Source organism: Vicugna pacos, chromosome 4, assembly GCF_048564905.1.
Source record: "Vicugna pacos chromosome 4, VicPac4, whole genome shotgun sequence".
Classification (NCBI taxonomy): domain Eukaryota; kingdom Metazoa; phylum Chordata; class Mammalia; order Artiodactyla; family Camelidae; genus Vicugna; species Vicugna pacos.
In genome coordinates this window covers 37,910,946-37,934,388 of record NC_132990.1, presented here as the reverse complement: position 1 = coordinate 37,934,388, position 23,443 = coordinate 37,910,946, and the positions used below count along the sequence as shown (strand labels likewise).

The window sequence follows — 23,443 nt, the reverse complement described above, 5'->3', positions numbered from 1 at the left end:
CTTAGGAAAGTAAAAGTATTTTTAATCAATTCTGCTGACAGTATACCTCCTGCAAGATATTGGCCCCAGATTCTTTTCTCAGCTATCAAGATAGAAAACAACCCAATCATTCCTTTGGAGGGAGAGGCAAACCTAGTTAATCAGACTCCAAGAGCCATGCTAATTGTTGATCAAGTAATGCCCCAGTATTCAATGGCTAAGGATCTCTGGCTGGTTCCAGTTCTTAAGAATCTGTTTAGCACAGTTAATATTTCACAAAACCAAAGAGTTCCGTTGTGAAGCCCAAATAGCTAGGACTCAGATTTATGTTTACAATGGAGTTCTCTCACTATCTACCTGATAAGGTAGATAAGTCACTTCCTTGCATCTCAGTCTCCACATATGTAAAGTGAGGAAAGAGACACAGCCTAACATCCCTCGGGGGTCTTTGAAAAGAAAATGAACTAAGAATTTTGTTTTTTTAATCTGTAAAGATGAGGGATTTTTGTTTCCATTTATCTGAAGGAGGTTACAATAGCTTCAAAACAAAAGGAGAACAGTTTACGTAGAATCAATTGCATGAGAGAAGAGGAATTAAGACGTCTCACAAAATCAAAGATGGGGTGTTTCAAAGTAAGAATAGAGAGACAGTAGAAAGACTGTGCTTTAACGCAAAACTCTTATCAGCTCGTACTTTTAAGATAAATTAGTCATAGTTAATGTACTGGATGGAAGAATTATTTAAAAATCTGCCTCAAAGTATGCTTCATCCCCAAACGGAAAAAACGGATTGATGCTTTCTCATTGCTGTTTATTCTTGGACAACTTGGCCTGACGTATTTAGTTTTTTTTAAATTATAGACTTACATTGTATTTATTCATCACCCCTGCCCTTCCATACATATCTCAGTTTTACTACTAGCAACACAAAATCCAAGGATGTGTTCAGTTTCACTACAGCTCTTCGCGTTTACTAGTGTGGAGCGCTTGCCTTCGGAACGGCCTTCTGATTGGCTGAGCCAATGTCAGTGACATCAACCAACTTACTTTTGATTGGAAGGCTGGTTGCTGGGACTGTAGCGTTTGCAGGAAGTCACTTAACTATTTGCGAGCTGGAAAACCGAAACCGAAGTTCTCTTTTGTCATGAGAACGAGCGCAACTGAGTAGGGACGGTGTGTCCCACAGCTCCGCAAGCTGGATCGTGAGCCAGGAAGCCTGGACGCGCTACGGGACAGAGAGGCACTCTGGAAGATGAGCGGCGGCTCCTTTCCAGCCTCCCGGCTGTTACCCTTTTAAATGTCAGCGTTCGAGACTGTAGGGGTAGCACGAGGCATCGAAACGGAACAGTCGGATTGGCCGCACGCCTCACTTCTAGACGCACCTCTCCACTGAAAGGCCGTTCTGACTGGCAGGGGGAGAAAGTAAACAGAGTTGAATCACCCTCCCCACTGGCCAATTGGAGGGGGTTTGGATTGTGACGTGATGGGATTCTGCGAAATTGTTACTGAGCGAGAGAATGCCGGAACGGTGCGGACCGGCAAAAGCAGGGGCTCAGAAGCTGTCAGTGGACTGGGGGAAAAGTGTCTCTTAGACTTGGCGCTTGGGGCGGCCCCTGCCAGCCGCGTCGGGGTGGTCGGGTGAACGTCCTGGGGCTTTGGCTCGACGGAGAGGCGGCCGAGGGCGTGTACCTCTCCTGCAGTTTCCTCTCCCAGCGCCTCGGGGGCGTTTTCGGTCGAATAAACTTGCGACCGCCACGTGTGGCATCTTTCCAAGGGAGCCGGCTCTCACCGGCCGGCGCGCCCGTCGAGGGGATCGCGCGCGGCGCCGGGCACCAGCGGCGGAGAGAGGCGGCAGCGCGGCGGAGCCTGGGGCCGTGGATGCTGCGTGCGGAGGCGCTGCCGGTTACGTAAAGATGAGGGGCTGAGGTCGCCTCGGCGCTCCTGCGAGTCGGAAGCGCCCCGCGCCCCCGCCCCCTTGGCCGCCGCGCCGCACCGCGCTGCGCTCGTCGTCTGAGGCCAGGGCACGGTGAGCCGAATCTCCGCAGCCACCGCCAAGTTTGGCCGCGCCGCCGGGGCTGCTGTCGCCGGCACCATGTCCGCGGCCGCCTACATGGACTTCGTGGCTGCCCAATGTCTGGTTTCCATTTCGAACCGCGCTGCGGTGCCGGAGCATGGGGGCGCTCCGGACGCCGAGCGGCTGCGCCTACCTGAGCGCGAGGTGACCAAGGAGCACGGTGACCCGGGGGACACCTGGAAGGATTACTGCACGCTGGTCACCATCGCCAAGAGCTTGTTGGACCTGAACAAGTACCGACCTATCCAGACCCCCTCGGTGTGCAGCGACAGCCTGGAGAGTCCGGATGAGGATATGGGATCCGACAGCGACGTGACCACCGAATCTGGGTCGAGTCCTTCCCACAGCCCGGAGGAGAGACAGGATCCTGGCAGCGCGCCCAGCCCGCTTTCCCTCCTCCACCCTGGAGTGGCTGCGAAGGGGAAACACGCCTCCGAAAAGAGGCATAAGTGCCCCTACAGTGGCTGTGGGAAAGTCTATGGAAAATCCTCCCATCTCAAAGCCCATTACAGAGTGCATACAGGTTAGCGGTGCCTCCCTCTCCCACCCAGCTCTGGGATTAGTTAACCTTTGGCCGGGCAGACTTCCTGGGCATTGAGGGCACCACACTGGACCTAAAGGGTGTAAATATTTTGAATAAGATGCTGTTTAACTCTTTAAAATAATTTAACCGGGTAGAGACGAAAAGCTCACTCTCTCCTTAATCGTCCCCAGCCTCTAGAAGCCACGGAGAGCATTAACCTGGCGGGCAGAGTGAGTGCTAAGTGCCAACCGGTGTGCGTGGCTTCGCGGGGAGTGGTGCCGCCCCTCCCCTGTCCCGCCCTGCCCCCTCCCAGGACTCCCGCACCGGGCGACGGTGGGGCCACCCCACCTGGGCAGACGCTGGCTGGGGGAGGGGGACGTAGTCGGGTGGCGTATCTTTTATTTGTTTCTCTTGTGGGATTGCAGAGAAGTGGCCGAAACCTGGGTAGAAGCGGCGCACTTTACATGGAACCCTTTAGGGATGACTAAGGGCTCGTTTAGCTGGATATTTGCTACTTTTCAGGGCTTGCCAAGGTGGTTTTAAATTTGGTCGAGTCCCCAGAGAGGTTTAAAATAACACTGCTTCAGGCAACAGAGGAGTTTGATCCAGCGATGGTTGGTTAACTTCACGACTGGTTAGCCTTTTTAATGAGAGGATTTCAGAGCCGATTTTTTTCCCATGTGACTTAGGTCGCACCCTCCACCCAGAATAGAGCAGTTAGCAAGGAGGTGTGGTCCTTGCTGGAGGTCAAGGCTGATAATCAAAGTTGGGATGTTCTGCGGGCCCCGTGTAAGGGTCTCTCCCAGGGAAGGCAAAAGGCGGGGCTGGCTGGATGCTTCTGACTAGTAAGACATCTACAGTTTAAAATGGGCTTTGGAGACTTACAGGAACCTTGGTCAGCCAATTCTGTTGGTTCTGTTTAACATAGTCAGAAAAAGTTGGAAAGCATTCCCACTTGGCCATGCTGTCTCACCTCCTTCAGTAAGGTTCCTTTACAACTGCTATTCTAATAAGGAAGCACAGTGCTTGGTCCTCTCCTTTTCCCTCTGTCCTGTGACACCATGTTTAAGAGGAGGTTGTTGGAGTTACGTGGAGTAACTGTTGGTACTTTTAAGATGAGGCCCTGGGCCTGTGGTTTCAAAATGATAATTGGTTGGTTTGGTTTGGTTTTGCTTTTTAAAAAAAAAAAGGCCACGTAACTGCATCTTATGTTTTATTTCCTTTGGAAAGTGCTTCTTGTGGAGGTGGCTGCTGCCCAGGAGTAAAACTGAATTTCCTCCGTGGTTACTACTGCAAAATCAGGTTCTGTTTGGAGTGGTCATCTAGGTTGCCATAAAACAGCATATTTTTAAAGTTTGTATCTGTCAGGCTGTTGTGCCTGAGTTGAGGGACGTGACCTTTAGCGTGGCTCCCTGGGTGAAGTAGGGGGATATTAACCAGAGGGTGTTACTCACCAACAGCTGTTGGGCGGGCCTGGCTGTGTCAGCCATGTTCCCGGAGTTCAGTTCACAGGGACACCCACTGCCACCTTGAGCAAAGGCACTCTCTCCTTCAGGGAGCTGCCCAGTCGTGCAGTTGGGGAGGCATGCAGCGCTTCTGCGTGAGCTCCCCAAGTCTGTCCAACTCCGCCAAAAGATTCCCAGCTTTCCGGACCATTCAGCTGAGTGATTTTCTCAGGCATTTATAGAAATGGCTGCTTATGTGTGCGTGCATGCGTGGTGCTCTTTAATTCTCCATGAGGCAAATCAGCTCAGCTGTTTCAGGAGAACCTTTTACACAGGAGTGGAAAACGAACTGACATGTTAATCCTACTTTAAATGCTACAGTCAGTCTTTGGAAACTGGTGTGATACGGTGACCTCAGGTATCTTATTTATGGTTGAGGGCTTTGAAATACTGGGACATGGTTGGACAAAAACCTCGGACTCTGTAAATACTGTCCGAAGTGTACACCTGGTAGAGAAGGTATGTGTAAAGGATACTCTAAAGAAGACACTTGTAGGAGGGCTCCTGCGTTTGGAAGTTTCTGAGTCAGCTTGGAGTTAGATTATCTGTGGGGTGGGGTCCCAGCTTTTGATTTTTTAAAAAATTATTTATTTATTTATGCTGGTATTAAACCCAGAAGGTGGCCAAATTGGAATGGCCACACTCTGAAGACTTGAAGAACTAAAATTCCAGCTATACCCCCTGCTCACTGGGGCCCAGGCAGAATCTCTCCTGCTGCCCACTCACCCCCTCCTAGAGCCTCCTACAGCAGCCACTTCTGTAGAGCCAGTGGCTTTAGAAGTTGAGCCACTTAAACAAAATTGCATTTAATTTGGTGCAGTTCCTTTTGTAGTATCCCAAGAGAAAAGACACTTTTGAGGTGGACTGAGCTGGGTTCTGGTTTGTGCTGCTGTTTCCCAGTTGAGAGACCTTAGGCCAGTTCCTTGAATTCAGAGTTTGTAAACTACAGGCCTGCTGCTGAATTTGCTTTGCAAATTTGTTTGGCTTGGCCAGCACAAGATTTATAAAAATTTAGTTGCTAACATGGAAAAAATCAGGATTTCCACACAAATCCAGATTTCTGACTTCTCTGGAAAAATCGAATGATCTAGCAGTACTGGGCCTAAATTCCTGCCTGGCAACAATTGGCTTGAACTGACCAGTCTTTTTATGGGGCAGTGTCCCTTTTTTTAATCATTTACATGGTCTCTGTTGGCATTCTCTTCTTTGCAATCTCTTCTTTGTTTGAGGCTCAGTTTCTTCATCTGCAACATAAGGTCCATCTCTGAAATCAGGTTCTTATGCAAAGATAAGATAGTAGTTTATGTGTAATAGTCAAAGCTTAAAATCAGGAAACAGGATAAACTTATTTTTAAGTAAGGTAGTACTTTACATTTTCTAATACTATGCTCAATTTGTTTTTCCTCAGCCTGTTGATCAGATATCAGATATCAGGTGATGTACCTCTAAAGTTTAAGCAGTGGAACCATGGTAAATCTGAAAAAAAGTACAACAGATATGAGCTTTTCTGTCTCCAGACTTTTGGGGCACTTTAGAGTGTATTTATTGTTTCAGATTAAGTATTAGACCCACTGGAGTACTTTTCCTGAAAACATATGGAGCTGATTAATTTGGAAATGCAACCAACTTTAAGTTTATCTTGGCACACTCCACATCCACACCCACAGGCTCCCCCCACCTCTGAGCATACACCCCAACTTGCTCCCACAAACTCACACCCAAACCCACTGACTCCCCAGACCCTCTCTCACATCCCCTCCACCTCTGTATGAGAGTGAGAAGAAGAAGAAAGAAAAATCGGGGGGCGGGGGTTTGGGCATATATCAGTGGTAGTAGAGGTACTGGGTTCAATCCCCAGTACCTCCATTAAAAAAAACAGAAAGAAAAGTTTATCCAAAGTTTCCTGACTTTGCAGTCACCCTACACATAGAGTGTGTGTATGTGTGTATGTGTGTATATATATATGTATATTTTGAGGGGGTAAACAACTACATCCAATCCAGAACCAGCTGATGTAGAGTCATGTTAGGTTGACATCCCAATGATAGAAACCTTAGGCCTTATTTCCATGCCAGGTGCAATTTTAGTATCTTTTTGGAGAGACTTAAATCAGGCGTCCCCAAATGGTGACAGTGGGTTGAATTTAAGGACACTGGTTACAGGATTCTGAAAGCCCCAAATCCCAATCATCACACCCCAGTTCTATATAAAAAAATTCAAAACAATCCTTTTTTTTTTTAATAGGCCAGAAGGAAGTTCTTGTAAAACAAGGAGAGACAAGAATTGCAAAAAACCCAACAGTGGCTGCTTCTGTTTCTCTTTATCCTGTTTGAATATTTCGCTGGGATACTTAGAATATCTGGTGGCGGGAACCTGGGTCGGTCCCACCATGGAAGTTATCCTCCAAATAGGAAATAAGATTTTTTGGCCTGGCTAGCTCTAACTCAGGTGGATTTCCTTCCCTGAGACTAAAGTTTTAAAATTTTGCTCATACAGGAGCCAGGCCTGCTCTGTGCCTCATGAACTTGTCTTCCTTAATTGCTGCAAAAAGTTTTGGAGTCAACTTTTTGGTTCAGGAGAGTCTAGTACCATCAGAGGTATGAGAAGGACACAATTCCATGGAGGTGGGGTTCAGGGACAGGGCAGAGTCTTGAAGGGGACTCTGGGCAGTACATGAATTAGCCCCTGCCCAGACTTTACCACCTGCTCGTCTCTTCGTGAGGAGAAGGGAGGCCCTGTGCCTTGATCCTTAAGGAAACATTCTCTCTGTCCCATCCTGCTTTCCATAGGGCCCCCGCAAAGTGATGTTGAGTGGTATTTCATTGTCTGACATGCTTCATCCAAGACACATTTACAACTAACTCTGAGTGGGGCCAGCACAGAGAATTGTTTTCCTACTTTCCCCTCTCTGCTTTTTCTCCCCTAAGGAGACTAGCCATTGTTCTTCCCCTAATTGTCCTCCCCCATGACAGTTTAGTTCTGCACATATACTGTAGAGCTCTTTACATACTGTGCCCCTTTAGAAGGCCACAGGCCGTTGAAACGGCTAAGAGTTTATTCACCTGCCAAAGATTTGATTTTTATCCCCATGGGGGCAGGTTCACCCGCCCACCCCACAGTGCGATTGTCTAGACACAGTCTCATGTGTCCTGTCAGGATAAAAATGAGAGCAAAGTGCTCTAGCTATAGAGGATGATGGGATTCTAAGGGTTGCAGGGATATCCTACCGGGTTTGCCTCTGGGTTTCAGACAAGAGGTTAGAAACTCCTTGATTCCGAGGAAAGATGACCCACAGCTGCTTGAGCCCCTGCTCAATGCTGGAATCTCACCCCGGGAATTAAGGCCGGTGGAGGGACCTACCAGTTCTTTATTCCTGGTCCCAGAGGTAGGAAGGACCAGTTGCTTCCTCCTCACTTAGCCCTCGTCTGTTAGCATCCTGAATCCTCTGTCTAGCTGCCCTAACCAAGACAAAGTGGAGCTGCCCTAGAAGAGCTGCTGTTGCTGCTGGCAGGATTACTGTTTCACAACAGAAAATACAAGTGGAGTAGCATTACAGAGTAAAACCATTGTTTCTCGGGATTTTCCTCTCAGATCTTCTGTGAGCAATGAGGAGAGAGAGGGGAGGAGTGCGAGTGGGGCTTGGGTCAGGGAGGGAGGTACCAGAGTACAGAGGGTGCTGTTTTGATGGTAACACCCCATTACCTTCAGACACAAAGATATAACCTGAGGGAAATGAATTCTTGAGACTCTGAACCTAGGGGTCAGATTTACATTCCTGGCTCAATTGTTGACACTTACCCCAAGAAGTAGTCATTCTGCAGCGTCTGTGGGAAATTCCCAGATTGAACTTCCCAGGGAGAAACATCATATGACATATTGGTAAAGTGGCTGACAATGGTCTTCCTTAATAAACTCATTGAGAAGAAAAGTGGGCGGGTGATTTCCCAGTATTCACTTGTTCAGGAGCCCCTAGAACAACCTGACATTGTGCCCCAGTTAAAGTCGGATTTCTGGACCATCACTTTGATTTCTGAATGCCTTATGATCATTAGCATTCTTGACTTAAAAAAAAAAGCCAGCCAGCTTTGTCATTTTCGTGAGTCTTCCAAAATTTTTCCATTTGTTTCTCCCCTCCCCTTGGGTGTTCTCAGCCTTAGAGAAAAAGCTTACAGCATTCCAGGCCTCTGCTGCTAGAGTCCTCCCCCACATCCGACCCTCCCACCTTTTCCTCAAGCTTCTCCAGCAAGCCCAGCGCCCACTGAAGAGCGTAAATTAGTGCCTAGTAATTGGTACAAAGGCACTTTCTGTTTCTATGCAACACACGCAAAAAGGAGGGGCAAAGGGAAAGGAAAAAAAGACCCACAGATGGTTCTAAAGGGAAAGAAATGGGGCCCTCTGCAGTGGGCTCTGAGCAGTCCTGTCTCGCTCCGCCCCACTTTTTGTTGGGAAGTTAGTCACAGGCCTAAGCCTAACTCAGAGCACTTGGTGGCGGCAGTTGTTAGTATCAGGAGAATAGAATTTGGAGGTTGGAAGTGACCTTGAGAGGTCATCGCATCCATCATTTTGTCTGTAAAAAAGTGTATGCTTTTTTTTCTTTTTTTTTGGTACCCTCTCAGAAGAGGATTGTTCTGTTTAAGTCTTTGGGGGCCCTGGAGGGTTTGGAAGCATACCATCAGGGTTTGAAGGCTGGCTCTCTGCCACGACAGGCATGTGACTTGGGGTGAAGCATGGAAGCTCCTGGAGCCTCAGTTGCCTCCTCAGCACAGTGAGGGCACCACGTACTCTGAGGATGAAGTGCTCCAGGCCGGAATTTAGCCAAATGGAGATCTTCCTTCATTATGAATTATTTGTAATACTTAGATCTGAGAATTCTTTTCCCCTATCGTGTCCTGAGAACTCAATCTGGTTAACTTTTTTTTTCACCTTAGTCTAAAGAGCTGCTTTGCATTAACCAAATTAACGAGTGAAAGAGCAGAGGTGGAGTCAGCCCGGGGGACCTCTGTCCTTTCATTATGGGAGCAGCACTCTGAAACAGCCCAAGGCCAGCGCCAGTGAGATTTCCTACTCCTCCCTTCCTGGAGCCCTCCTGAAACTTTAATACCTTTCTGGTGCATTAAGACCAAAAGTAAACATTTGTCTTATCCCAGCTTCAAGCAGCCCCCTCAGCAAATACTAGGGCTAACATTATTATTTATAGAGAATGCCTTCCCCACTAAAGGAGGGAGATGCATCCATTTTTTATGCGTGGGATCTTCCAAGGCATTCTTGCCATGTGTGCTTAAAGCCCATGTTTATGACGGTGCACCCGCAGGCTCCCCTTGTAATCTCAGGTTATCATGAGGTATTTCAGCCTTTGGAGTCCTGAGATGAGATTTAAACATCTGGATCTGAAATCTATGGGTTCCAGAGGTGCAGGAACCGGTAAACTCACCCTCTAAGCCCAGGGCCACTGGGCATTTGAATTTTTTTTTTAAGTAAAATTGAAAATAATCACAAAGTTGAACAGCAGAATGGAATTCATCCCTGATTGAGCTTTTTTTTTTTTAAATGAGGGCTTATTTAAATAGATTAAAATAAAGAGATGGAAGCTTAAGCCACACAAAATTGATGACAAGGTTTGAAAAGCAGGCAGCAGTATTTTGTGTCAAACAAAGTGTGAAAGTTTCTCCAAGGTGTGTCTCTGTTTGGGAAATGAGTGCCTTCCAGAGGGCCTGACTTGAACCAGAGTGGGAACCAGTGGGTCAGGCAGTGGAGAAAAAGCACAGAAGTCCTGCCTGAGAATTATGGACAATTCAAAACTGGAAGGAGTTTTATAGATCCTCTTTGTTCAAAGAGATGGCGGGGCTGGGGGGAGTTTCACTATCTCTCCCTTCCAAGGAGGCAGCTTTGATGAGACAGAGGCCATCAGAAGAGCAGAGTAAGTCCTGTGATGTGGAAACCAGCCCACCCTAAGGAACTTGAATGTGAGCAGTCTCCAGAAAGGTCTTTACCTTCAGCAGGGAGGTAGCAGGTAGAGCCAGTAGAACACCGACTTCTGGGTCTCTCAGACCTGTGTTTGAATCCTCTGCCACTTTCTAATTATGAAAACTCTCTTAGCCTCAGTTTTCCCATCTATGAAATGGAGTTCAGCAATTATATACTCATGAAGTTTTTCTGAGGCTTCATTCGGATGAGGTATTTAAAGCATTTAGGATAATGTCTCCATATACTAAGTATTATCATTAAAAATAATTTACATGGTGTTGCCCAGATACCCTTGAGGTTCCTAGAATTTTTGTTTACAGTTGCACATTAATCCAGCAGCAGCTCATTCATTTAAGTAATATTTGCTGAGTGGCTGTTACATGCAAAGAGCTGTGCTAGGTGTCAATAGCAGGCACTGTGAATGTTGTGAATAGTGACGATGATAGTAATAATAATTGTGAGTAGTAATGCTGTTAGCAGTAATAATAATAACACCCAGCATGTATACACAGCAAGTTCCAAGCCAAATGGTTTACACACATTGTCACGTTTAAACTCACAGACCTTCTATGAACTAGGAAGGTACTCTTATTCTCATGTTATAGGAGAAGTTGGAGTTAGTTAATTTAGTCCAAGGTTAGTCTGGAGTTTTCCTAGTATGTTTCTAGGTGCTTGGAGTTGGGCATGAATGGCTGTTGATGAGGACTCCTTGGGTTTTTGCCAGTGGGAAGAGACCCTGTGTTTTGCATGGTTCTCCTGGATTTGACCCCAAAACAATCGTTCTCTCTACTCTTGGTTTCTAGCTCTGGCTTGTGGTTGGTCTTTATGAACCTTGGTGAGGAGTATCTACAGAAATCATGGATCCAACCAAACCGATCCTGTATTTTCCAATAGTTCTCCAGAACATGCTTCTTTCCAATTGAAAAAGACCTCACCTCTGGGTCCACAGCCATTTTAATCAAGCCTCTTGTTTGCAGGCAGCTGAACCCAAACTTGGACTGGCTTAGTGAGAATTAGAACTGTATTGGTTGCAGTCAGCAACCCCTTTGGGTAGCTCTAGTTTCAGGCATCTCTGGGTACAGGTGCTCGGGGGCTGCCTCTCTCCCTGTCTTGGCCTTGCTCTTCTCTGCTTGGCTCCATTCTCCAGCAGGCTGTCTCAGAATGGTTGTAAGATGGCTGCCAGCAGCTCAGACTCCCATCCGGCCAAGTCAGCACGCCCTGTGGGAAGACAGTTCCCCTGTCCTAATGGTTCCAGCAAAAGTCCCAGGCTTCAAGCTTCATGACTGAGTTCGAATTGTGTGCCTGTCCTTGAACTCGTTACCTGTGGCTGGTCCCATCCAAACTCTGGGTCTGAGGTATGGGGTGGCCCCCTCTAGAATTACGTAAGCTCCGAGTGGGAGAGGGGTGATTTCCAAAAGGAAATTCAAAGTGTGCTATATATTACCCAAAAGAGGTGGTGGGTGCCAGACAGGCAAAACCAACAGCTATTCACTCTGTCCACCCATTCAGAACTACAAACAGGATATTCCAAAAAGCAGCCTTCGACAGAATGAGAGACAGATTAGTATGACAACCTTTTTTCCTCCATATTTTTCTCCCCTTTGAAGAGAAACCACTCTGAACTATCTCAAGTTTGAGCTATAAGATCGCTACCAGTGCATATACTACATGGTCTTTGTAGAAGATAGATTATTGCAAAATAGATTATTACGTGTTTCTTGTGCTCAGGCTTAGACCCATAGGCCCTCCTCAGTGGATCTTCTGGAAGCTGGTGCCCAAAGCGTCACGTGGGATCCGTGTAGCCCCAGCAGTGTGATCAGCTGCACCATTCACTTGGTCTGAATTCCAATCATCTGTCTATTTTAATGCCCAGAGAAATGAACTATGTTTATGTGAATGTTTGTCACCCTGTGTGTCAATAATAGATAGAGGCCTCGTTTTTACAAAGATCAGCTGTTGATATGGTGGTTCCCATTGGGATTCAGAAGTCTGTTTGGTGTGCGTAATGCCCAAGAAAAAAAAACATAATAAATCATAAGAGGCACAAATTAGATCTTAAAAATAACTTACAGAAACACATAAAAATGACTTAAATCCCTAGGCTGCCATAATTCTGCCATAGTTTTGTACCATTGCTGTTTTAATGAAAATCAGCAGAATGCCAGCCAAACAGCTGCTTTCCCTCTCTGGTGTTGCAGATCATACCCCTGGCCACACGATGCTTGTCTGCTGAGCCTCACCCACTGGAGCCAGGGTTCCCCATGGGAAAGAAACGTGGGCTGTGCCCCTCTAACCTCTAACGGAGTCATTTCTTCTCCTAGTCCTGCTTACTTCCAAATTTCAAAGCTCTGTCCAAGAATACATGCCCCAGGAGGGCTGAGGGAGTCAGGTGGGGGCTGTTGCGGAAGAGGTGGATGGCTCAGCCCCACCGTTCTTCCTGGTCTTTGGTGGTGAACACTCGGCCATGTGAATTAGTGGCTCACACTGTGAAAGCTGGAAAAAACTATGTGACGGTGGCCTGTGTGGCATGTGTGAGTATGATCTGTGGTCATTGCGGCCTTACTCTGGTGCCAGCAGTTGTACCAAGGTTGACTCCAGAGACAAACAGCTGGAAACATGTGCTAGAACAGCATCACTAGTCACTATGAGTCATGATGAAGGCCGTGACCTAGCTGGCAGGTAGTGGGCCATTGACTCACCAGACAACAGTCTCGTCTCCTGAGTTTTCCTGTTTTGCCCATTGTCCTTGCTGAGCCAAAGTCTCCAGCTGTCTGGAGAGGAGTTGCCCCTAGACTGGCAGCTGTGGGTGCTACATAGAGTTTTACCCCGCCGTGCACATGTGGAGATGTTATCTCTGTGTTTGCTAAGTATGCCAGAAGTCTCGGTGGCCTTGTAAAGCAACTGTGTGCATTGGGTAAGAATTTCCCAGTCACAAACCTGGGGTATACAAAAATGTAACTGTTCCTAACAAGAACCAAATTCCCAGCACCATTTCTGCGGTTGGAGGACAAACTTTATCTTGGCAGTTTGGGGCCCCTCACTCTCTTCTGTGTTGTTTTCATGTGCCTATTGATCATTTGTATTTCTTCCTTGGAGAATTGCTTGTTTAGGTCTCTTTTATGTTGTTTTATTCTCTTTGGGGTAAACGTTCACAAAATCAGAGTTCTCTCTCCCTCTCCTTTTGTCTTTCTTTCTCCTGGGAGTGATCTGTTTGGTGGGCAGAAACCTCACCTCCTCTTTGGCATCATGAGAGGGCTGTCCACATTGCATGCCATCCTTTGACCTTGGTGGTCTCCCCTGCCCCCCTGGGGTGTCATGCACAAGCTGGGGCCTCCATCCTCTTATTCAGGCATCCTCTGCTGAAGAGGGCCTCTGCACAGTGTTTCCAGACATTAGATCCTTCTCTGCACCTCAGTCCTCCTGGAGCATCTTCCCAGCTGGTCTCCAGAGCACACAGTCCCTTCCCTCATCCTACATCGGGGTGGGGGCAGGGGGAGGTGGAGAACTCTGAGGCATGTATGGAGACCCTTCTCTCAGCGTGGGAACCCAGATCCTCAGGTGCCCTGGCGCGTGTGGGGACTTCCTGAGAGGGGCTCAGACAGGCTCCAGGCACGTGGTTGGCCAGGCAGCAGTGGCCACCCCTCTGAGACTTCCCGAGCCTGTTTCTAAAAAGAGGGTACCCAGCGGCGGGCACTCCCCAGAGACCTCTGCAGCTGTTCCCTGAGCACAGTCCCTCCAACTTCTCTCTCTGCAGCTCAGTTTTGATGGGAAGCTCTGGCAAATTAAGAGAGTTTAAGAATTTCAGGGTCTGCTTTACATTTTTAAAACTCTGTTTTGAAACTTCAAGCTCAGCAGCAACTTACTTGTTTTAAGTGTCTCTGCCCTCCCAGAGGCAACGCATCTGGAAAGAAGGGCCTGGAAGTAAGAGAATTAGAAAAACATGACAAAGGCTCTCTCTGGATTTAGTTCAGGCCTGTGTTCTTTCACCTCTAATTCTTGTTCTGTGCTCAAAACCGAAGTAGGGATTTGAAAACCAGTTCTAATCAAAGTGTGTCCTTGGTCAAGTCACAGGCCCTCTGAGTCGGCTTCATCTGAAACAGGAAGGGTTCGAATTAGATAGTCATAAAAATATCACCCAAAAGACAAAGATTTGAAGAATCTACATCCTCAGCATAGTTTTGCCATCAAGTAGACATATCCTGTTTAATGTTTAGTGCCTAGCAGGTTATTTACTTATGATTTCTCTTTCCTACAAATAACTGGGCAGAGGCAGCACAGGCTGGGAGGCGAGAAGAGCGCGGTGGCGGGACTGGCTAATCTGGGCCTGGACCTAGCTGTGTGGTAGGTCCTCCTCACCACTCTGCCATTTCAGAGTTGCTGCTGTGGGGGCTGGGTAACGAGACATCAAGACATAGCCACCTATCTCTTGCTGGGTTGAGAACCTGAAGTGTTAGGACTCTTGTCTGCCATCTTGATTTCTGTAGTCCTGGTACCTGCACCGTCTCACAGATCAGGTGAGGCTGGGGATGTGCAAGCAGTATTCAGACAGGCCTGCTTCCAAATAGCTAGACATGAGCTTCCAGTGAGGAAGTCCTGCGTGACAGATGCTACAGACGCCCACTTCCCAGTTCAGAACCTCTGCTTTCCTCAGATAAACACAGGGACCAGGAAGTGAAATCTCACATCCAGACTCTATAGTGACTCTGTTGTATCAACAAACAAAATATAAAAGGAAACCAGATCACAAGAAGGAGTCAGAGAGAGGCCAAGAGCAAGCAGTAATGTGATGGGATGGCATTCAAGCAGGGTTATTTTTCCAAAGCGATCAAGTGTTTTTATTTTTTCAGAATGTCTACCTGTTTAGGTCGTAGCAATACTTCTGGCAAACAGGAGGCTTTTCATTTCTTGATCGTTGGGCTTGATATTAATTGGAATGATTTGTGCAGGGAAATGTAGAACCGGCTGTGCCCAGATGAAGCATACCTCCTCTATCAAGTGTACAGGTGCTTCTGCACTTGGGTAATGGACACGAGAAACAGTAAATCAAAGGCTCACAGCTTGTACCTGCAGATTAGCATTGCTTTCCCCATGGGCACTGAGGACTGAGTGACAGTGACAAGGGTGGGGGTACCAGGTGTGTGTGGGCTCGTGCCCCCCCCCCCAGCCTTGTCCATAAGAAGCGTGGCATCGGGCTCTGGGCTTTGTATGTCTGCACCTCTACCTCCCCCTGCTTCCTAATGAGCGCACTCCTTGGTGGGGCAGTCCTGCCATCGCTGTCTGTGTCATTCAGCATCTGAAGGGAGTTTCTTGTCTATCCCGCAGGGGCCATTTCCCTTTCACATATGGAAAAATAGGAGAGGAGGAGGTGGAAGAGGAGGAGGAGGAGTGAGAAAACAGATGTAGTTTATTCTGAAAGTTTCTCACTTTCTAACAATTTGAGAAGGAAACAGAATGATTTTGCTCCTTTCTTTGGTCTTGGACACTGGCGTCGATTTCTCAATAGAGTGTAGCCCCTCCCCTCCCGCACCCTACCCCCACATGGAATATATTCTTGATCAACCCAGTCATGGAAAAATTTGAACTCACATGCATCATTATTACCTTTGTTTTGTGTGAGACTTTTCTGACTTCTTATTATAAAATAAATTTGTACTTACTCCTTTTTTAAAAATCAGAAAATATAGGAGAAAATTATAAACAGAAGTAGAGATTATCCACTGACCTGTAGATAACTACTGTTTGTATTTTGTGTATATTCTTTGAGGATTTTTTTCTCTCTGTAGATGTTCACACACATACAGAGAGATCACACACTGGTCTTTTCACTTAGTGGTGTATTGCTAAAACTGTTTTTACAGAACAATCCAGTACCTTTTTAATGAGTACATTTATTCCACTGTATGGCTCACTATGAAGTATTAAACCAGTTCTTTATTGTTAGACATTTAGAGTGTTACCGAGTTTTACCTTTTATAAACAATGCTGGTATCCCTATATATTTTTGAGTTCCTATTTAATTGTTACCACAAATAATTCCTGGACAAATATATTGCCAGGTGATCCTGGAACAATTAGAAGCCCCATCCATACAATAGAGGGCCTATTTCCTCATGCCACCACAAATGATAGGTATAGGAACATATCTTTTAACATGTTCATCAGCCTGATATATATTTTGTTTGTGTCTTAACTGGCATGTTTTGATTACTCGTGAGATTGACTATATTTTCATATATTTATTAATTGGCTGTTAGTATTTGTTATTTTATAAATTACTTATTTGCATCCTTGCCCAATTTTATTAAGTTAGACTGTTCATTTTGCTCTGCTAGTGTCCTTTTTGTATTACAAATTTTAACCTTTTGTCATATGCTACAATTTCCTTTATTAGTTCACAGTTTTGGTTCTTAAGTTTTTTTACATATATATTTTTGTGCCATGCAGAAGTTTAACATTTTTAATATTTCAGGACTATCATTCAAATAGGATTCTGCCTTTGGTTTCATGTTTAGAAAATCTCTCCCCATTCTACGATTCTAAAAATATTCACATATATTTTTTTACCTTTGTGGTTTTATTTTTTACATTTACATGTATAGCCCATTTGGAATTTAAGTGAAAGGTACATGGTAGGGATCCAGAGTTAATTTTTGATTTAATCTATGCCATTATTGAATTAAATGTTATTTTCTTCACTGATTTGAAATGCCCCATCTCCATAGTCTTGGGTTTATTTTCAGACCTGACTCTGCTCCACTGATTTGTCTTTTCCTGTACTGGTATCACACTTCTTAATTATTGCAGCTTTAATCATACATTTTAATAACTGGTATTACAAGTGCTCATTTATTATTGTTCTGTTGCAAAATTTTCTTGGCAAGTTGAGCATATTTATTCTTCCAAATGAACTTTAAAATAATTTTGTCAAGTTCAAGAAAAAAGAACTTCTATGGTGTGTGTTAAGTTCATAGATGAATTTGTACAGAATTGCCATATTCACACCATTGGGTCTTACCATCCAAGATCATGGGAAGTGTCCCATTTATTTCATTTCCTTTTATATTCTAGTTTTATGATTTTCTTCATGCAGGTCCTAAACTTTATTGTTAGGCTTATCCTGACCGACTAGGTTTAGCCTATGAGAAAACCATTGCTCTTTTATATACTTAAACCTATGAATGCATTTTTTATTTATACTAGTTTTTCAGTTATCTTAGACTTTCTGAATAGGAAGTTGTGTCAGTTGCAAATAATTCTTATTTCGCCTCCTCCTTCCTACAATTTACTTCTTATCTTGGTATCTAATTGTACTTCCTAGTATTTCTTGAACAACATTAAATAGCTGTAATGATTGGGGCAGGAGTCCATTCGTGCCTTGAGCTTGACTTCAGTGGGAATGCTGCCTATGTTTTTATTCTTGACCTCGCTGAGAAAAGGTCTGGATTTATATTTTTTATCCTGTTAAGGAACTATTCTATTTTCCTAAAAGTTTTCATTAGGGATGGATGTTGAATTTTATCAAATACTGTTCTGCATTTATGAAGGCAAGATACGTGTCAGTGGGGGTTGGTTGGGAGTGAATTAGCCTCTTAAAATGAGGAGCAATATCAATAGGATTTTTCTAATATCAAATTATCCTTTTATCTCTGGAATCCTAGTTGCTTTTTTGTAATTAAGAAAAACACCATTTTTCCTCAAGAAACAGCCTTGATTTTGTACATCTGTGAGAAGCTGTGATTATTAATTGGCATTTTGAGAGTTCTGTTCTGAAAAGGAGGTCTAGTTCCCTTTTTGATTGGATTGGATTGCTTTTGCTTGAAGCAATGGAAGCTTCAGAGTTTGTAGTTTTAACTCTTGCCTCGATTTAAGTTTAGCCCATTTGAGGCTCTTCCATGGAATTGTGGAAGGGAAGGTGAAAGAAACAGCGTGTGGGTGGGGGGAAGGGCGGTGGCGTGGTGTGTAGAGAGCACAGGTGTCCCCGATCCCAGGCCAGGACCTCAAGGGCAGCCCATCGGAACTCAGGGGAGCCTGGACAGGGTTGGGTATAGCCAGTTAGCCATCCCTATACCTCTTCTCTTTCTCTCTGTATGTGGAGAACTCACCACTGTTCATTAAGACTTGATCGAGAAGAATAAGCTTCATTTGGCATCCTCAGCTAATCACCAGGTAGAGTAGAGGCCCCTTCTTAGAAGCAGTGAGCCATCCTTTGTGCTAAGTCGGCAAGTGCATAGCCAGCAGGCCCCACTCCACTTCTTTTGTAACCCAGTGGAGGCCCAGGAGACTTCTGGAGGCCCAACCTGTCTTGGCAAAGAGCCTTTTACACATTTGGTGTGGGGTTCAGTAGCCGTTTTGATCCCGTATTTTATACTCGGAGCTGAGTCTGTCAGTGAGAGGTGCTTAGCTGGTTGCTGAAAGGGGAGGGGAGTGGTGTATAAATAATGAGAACTCGCAGAAACTTGTGCTGTTAACAGCTCTGCTCCAGTAAAGCAGACTTTATTGTGTCACTGCCTCTGGGTGTGTTTTCCTGTGAAGGCCAGAAATAAAGCACTAGTACGTGTCTCTTCTTTTTTGTTTATTTTTTCCCCCCAGGAGGATGGTAACTCTCTTATTTATACTAAAGACATGTTTAGATGTTTAATTGACAGTTGCTTTACCATATGATTTGTTCACGATGGAGAAGGTTAACCATTCTTTTGGGAACCTTAGCTCTGGGCTGAAAGGAGGGGCTTGATTTCCCTGACTTGCAGTATGAAAGGCAAATCACAGCCTCTCTAAAGCCTCTCTTTTCCTCTCTGCACGTCATCTCTGGTCCCAGTTAGCCTTAAATTCTCTTCCTTCTCTCCATATGAGTTCCCCACTCCATACTTTCTTAGGTTCAAAGTGTGTATCATTCTCTAGATACCTTATTATGTATCATTAACTAACATGTAGAAATGTCTCCCGTAGTAGGTGGTATGCATACTTTACACTGGGTTTAAGATAAGGGGGGTGATTTCAAAGGGCTACCGATTGTAAATCCCCAAGAGAAGGCAGGCCCCCTGCGCGTGCATTGCTGGGCTGGCACAGTGTCTTGTCAAGTGTTGGATCTGAATGTCTTTACATTCAGTGGGGAAAGCACTCCTCAGTTGGCCCTGAATTCCACCACATCCCGTGATCTAATATACTTGGCATTTCACCCACTTTTATTATGTGTCTGGCTCCTAAAGACATTTGGATTTACAAAGGACGCACACCAGATAGAAGTTCGGATCTGCAAATTGAGGTCAGGGGTCAGCCAACTCTCTATAAAGGACCAGATAGTAAATATTTTAGGTCTTGTGGTCCATACGATCTCTGTCACAACTGCTCAGCACTGCTGTCGTAGTGAGAAAGTGGCCACAGGTACGACACAAACAAACGAGCATGACTGTGCGCCAATACAACTTTGTGTACGGACATAAAAACTTGAATTCTATATAACTTTCTCTTGTCACAAATGTTATTCATTGATTTTTTTTTTCCAACCATTTAGTAAAAACTAAGTGTAAGAATGGCGTTTATTCCAGCAGGTCAGGTTTGGTGTACAGACCATAGTTTGCTAGCCCCTGATTTAGATCATTGACCAAAAGGCCCTAATGCTTTTCCAAAGGATCCAAGAAAAATCAAAATGATCCTAGAGCTTTTATACTAGCAACTCAGTTCCAAGTATGTCTATTTTTAAATGCTTGGAAACTGTAAGCTTGAATTATACATGTATGAATCTAACAAAGGCTCCTGTTGGCTCTGATTTCCTCTGGGCTCTGTGGGTGGCCCTCTCCTCTCTGAAGCACTCGGGGGAAGGATGCAGGTCAACCCAGCACCTGGATTAGAAGCAGTGAGAACAATCACATGGCAACTATGAGGGGCAGGGAAGAGTGTAGCCATAAGCTAGATGGAAAGTGAATTCAATGGGAATGGACCCTGATTACATTGGAATATATGTACATTGTAAGCATAAACACTTACTAGTTCTCCTGTGCACACAGCTGATTCAGGCTTCAGGACAATTTTCCACTGACTCTCACTTCCATCTTCCTGAAACAGAGGGAGTGCCTGATTTCTTTTCCAATCTTAGCACACAGAAGAGTGGTCTTCTGACCCATTTTTCCCACAGTAGACACAATCTGTTCAAAGAAATTAATCTCCCCTCATGACTCACTTGAAAGACATGTGCCAGTGAATAACTAAACCACATTACCCCTCCTGAAAGAAAACCACCTCTGAGGAGCATCTGTCCTAACAAGAACTGAGAAAACACTGAGCTTTTCCTTTTTCATCGCTTTCCTCCCCACCAAACATCAAGCAGTGGAGAGAGGGCTCCAACAAAGAGAACAGAGAGGGGCTGGGGGTCCATTTTAGTTTTGTTTTTTTTCCAACTGATCACACTATGAATTCTGACCCTTCATTATACTTCTTAATATAACAAATTTAAAAGAACATTTCTCCCATAGATTTTTCATTGGGGTTAGAAAGGACTTGGCTGCAGTCTGATTCTGAAAGAGCCCAGAAGTCTTCCCAGTGGTCTGGGAACTTCGGTGCAGGCTTCGGTTATGTGAGTGACCTGGAGGAGCAAACTCAGCGCACGCGCGCACACACACGCACAGCTGAGGCATTTATTAAATGGAGCTCGAGGAGCACAAGTCAGACAGGAAGCTCGCCCTTGTTGGATTATGACAACCTGCATTTTGCCCTTTGTTCAAAGTTCTGCTGAATTGGGTAAAAATGCTTTTGATCCAACAGAAGTTGCACAAGTGTAGTTGTCAACTCCACATGTCGTTGAGTTTTTCAGAGAGTTCAGTTTGAAGTTCTCTTTCTCTCTTTTTTTTTTCCCCCTTTCTTCTCTTTTTGGCCCTGCCAGAGACCCTGAGTGTCCTCGTGGGTAGGGCTTGGCGTTCATTGGCTTGCTGTTGCCTTTAGCTGCTGTGGCTTTTCAACTTAGAGCTTGGTGAGGAAATATTTCCCATGTATATTGAATCTGTTTATATGGATTCATTTTGCCCACATCCGGTTTCCCACAAGAACAAGTAGGTGTACATGGGGTGTATTGTACCCTGCTCTGCTTAGAGAACAGCAAATAAAACGTTAGTCACGTATATACTGTCATGGAGGTGGCAGAGGTATTTTATTGTTCTAACCATTATTTCCCCGTCTCTGGAACAGTTTAGGAGAAGCTGGGGAGGAGAGTCATTGTTGGATGACTCAGATGCACCATGCTGGACAGCTCCCAGCCTTTTGAGTCTCTTTTTGGGTTCCAGGAAGATGGGGACTTGAGTGAGACAATATTCACTCCTCACATCTACCTAAGGAGTGTCTGGAGTGTTCTATGGAAACCAAAGTCCGTGCCCCAAGTCCATGAAGCAGCTGCTTTGGGCTGTGCTTGGAAAGGTGTGAGGAGTAGGCAGGCAGATAGATGCTCAGAGCTGGGGGCTGGCAGTCATTCACAAGAGGAGTAAGCAAGACTCATCTTCTGCTTGTGTGTGTACCCCTTAAACATAGACAAAAGCCCCACCCCTTGCCAATCCAGGGTCAAGAGGCCCCCAAATGCTGGACTGATCATGTCTGGAGGGTGGGGCTTAGCTGCATTTTAAGTGGGACAAGGAGACAATAGCATGAATCCAAGGAGAGCACCTGGAATGGGGAGGGATGTAGAAACACTAAGCCTCTGTTTCCTCATCTGTCAAATGGACCACTTCTGTGGGGTGTCCTGTAAGAATTCGGTACAGTAATGCAGGTGAAACCCTTAGCTCTGTGCCTGAACTTTTGTTATTATTTTAGAAGAATGTTAGTTCTTCTTTTATGAGAAATATGGAAGAAATTAGGATTGTTTTGTGCTGACAAGAGAAGGATTAGAGAAACACACGACAGCAGTCCTTCAGGTAGTTAAGGGATTGTTATATGACGGGGGATCAAACTAATTTTTAGTGTTAAGACACTATGACTTAAAATATGGCCTTTGCAGGGAGGCACATTTTATGTCATAAGAGTGTTTGCTGCAGAGATACTCAGAAGCAAGCAGGCATTCTTGTCAGGTATCAGGCTCCGCCGCCAGACTTGCTCAGGCAGAGGCTGGGTGGCCACGGCACTCAGGGGGAAGTAAATGCCTGCCCCTGGTGAGACATTGGTTGGATTAGATGCTGATGCTTCAGTCTTCTTCCATCTGTACAGTGCCAGGAAATTTAACAAAGGGCTAAATTTTTTGACTCCTTGAAGAGAATTCGTGAAATCAGCAACTGCGTAGAAAAAACTGGACAGTAGAGTTTCTGAGGTTCTTGGGGAACCAGTGAGTATAAAATAGCAAGCTCGTTTGCTTAGAGAAGATGATTCTCAGCAGTGTCCTCATGGTGTTAGTTTGTGAGGGCTGCCACAGGTTGGACCACAGGCTGGGCGGTTGAAACAACAGAAATTTATTTCTCACAGTTTTGGATGCTGCCAAGTCCAAGATGAGGATGTTGGCAGAGTCAGTTTCTTCTGAAGTCTGTCTCCTTGGCTTGTAGATACAGGGTCTCTTCTCTCAGCGCCTTCACATGACCTTTCCTCTGTGGGTCTGGAACCTAATCACCTCTTCTTATAAGGAGACCAGTCACTGGATTAGGGCCCAGCCCAGTGGCCTCACTTAGACTTAATCATCTCTTTAAAGACCCTATTTCCAAATACAGACACATTCTGAGGTAGGGCTGGGGGTTTAGGACTTAAGCATTTGGTAGGGGGAGCACACAATTCAGCCCAGAACACTCAAACAACAACAAAAAGGACTTATCCTTTGAGTCGCGGGGATACTTGGCCAGGACCAGCCTTGAGAATCTCCGCACCGGGCCGTTGACCCTGTATCCTGTGTTGGTTCCCTTCTCTTAGGTGAACGGCCCTTTCCCTGCACGTGGCCGGACTGCCTTAAAAAGTTCTCCCGCTCAGACGAGCTGACCCGCCACTACCGGACCCACACGGGGGAGAAGCAGTTCCGCTGTCCGCTCTGCGAGAAGCGCTTCATGCGGAGTGACCACCTCACCAAGCACGCCCGGCGGCACACCGAGTTCCACCCCAGCATGATCAAGCGGTCAAAAAAGGCGCTGGCCAACCCTTTGTGAGGTGCTGCCCACCGGCGCCAGGGAGGGACGGACCCGGGCGGACAGAACCACTCCCAGCAAACAGACACGTGGAAACCACGGCCCAGAAGAGGCACGCCGCCAGCACAGGAAGTCACTGCTCTTTGGTCACTAGTCTAATTTTCCTCTCCCTGCGTTGTTTTTTAAAAAGCACATTGTAGCCTAAGATCAAAGTCAACACTTGGTCCCCTTGCAGAGGCAATTCTGAACCGTCTCTGACTATTGGAGGGAAGGCAACTGCTTTTTTTTTTCTCTCCTTAATTTTTTTGGGGGGGAAGGG

The 23,443-nt window shown here is 45.7% G+C and overlaps 1 protein-coding gene and 1 long non-coding RNA gene across 2 annotated transcripts; one reads left to right on the top strand and one right to left on the bottom strand.

Annotated features, from left to right (window-relative positions):
- Positions 1 to 1,141: 1,141 nt before the first annotated feature.
- On the top strand, positions 1,142 to 23,400 carry KLF9 (KLF transcription factor 9). Its single transcript, XM_006209394.4, has 2 exons — positions 1,142 to 2,576; positions 22,916 to 23,400. The coding sequence occupies exons 1-2, from the start codon at positions 2,072 to 2,074 to the stop codon at positions 23,143 to 23,145; spliced, it is 735 nt and encodes a 244-aa protein (XP_006209456.1). The 5' UTR covers positions 1,142 to 2,071; the 3' UTR covers positions 23,146 to 23,400.
- On the bottom strand, positions 14,007 to 22,915 carry LOC140696054 (uncharacterized). The gene is made up of 4 exons (XR_012072012.1): positions 20,030 to 22,915; positions 18,148 to 18,453; positions 14,902 to 15,054; positions 14,007 to 14,136 (listed from the first exon to the last, which is right to left on the bottom strand). It is a non-coding gene; the product is annotated as an uncharacterized lncRNA (long non-coding RNA).
- Positions 23,401 to 23,443: the final 43 nt, after the last annotated feature.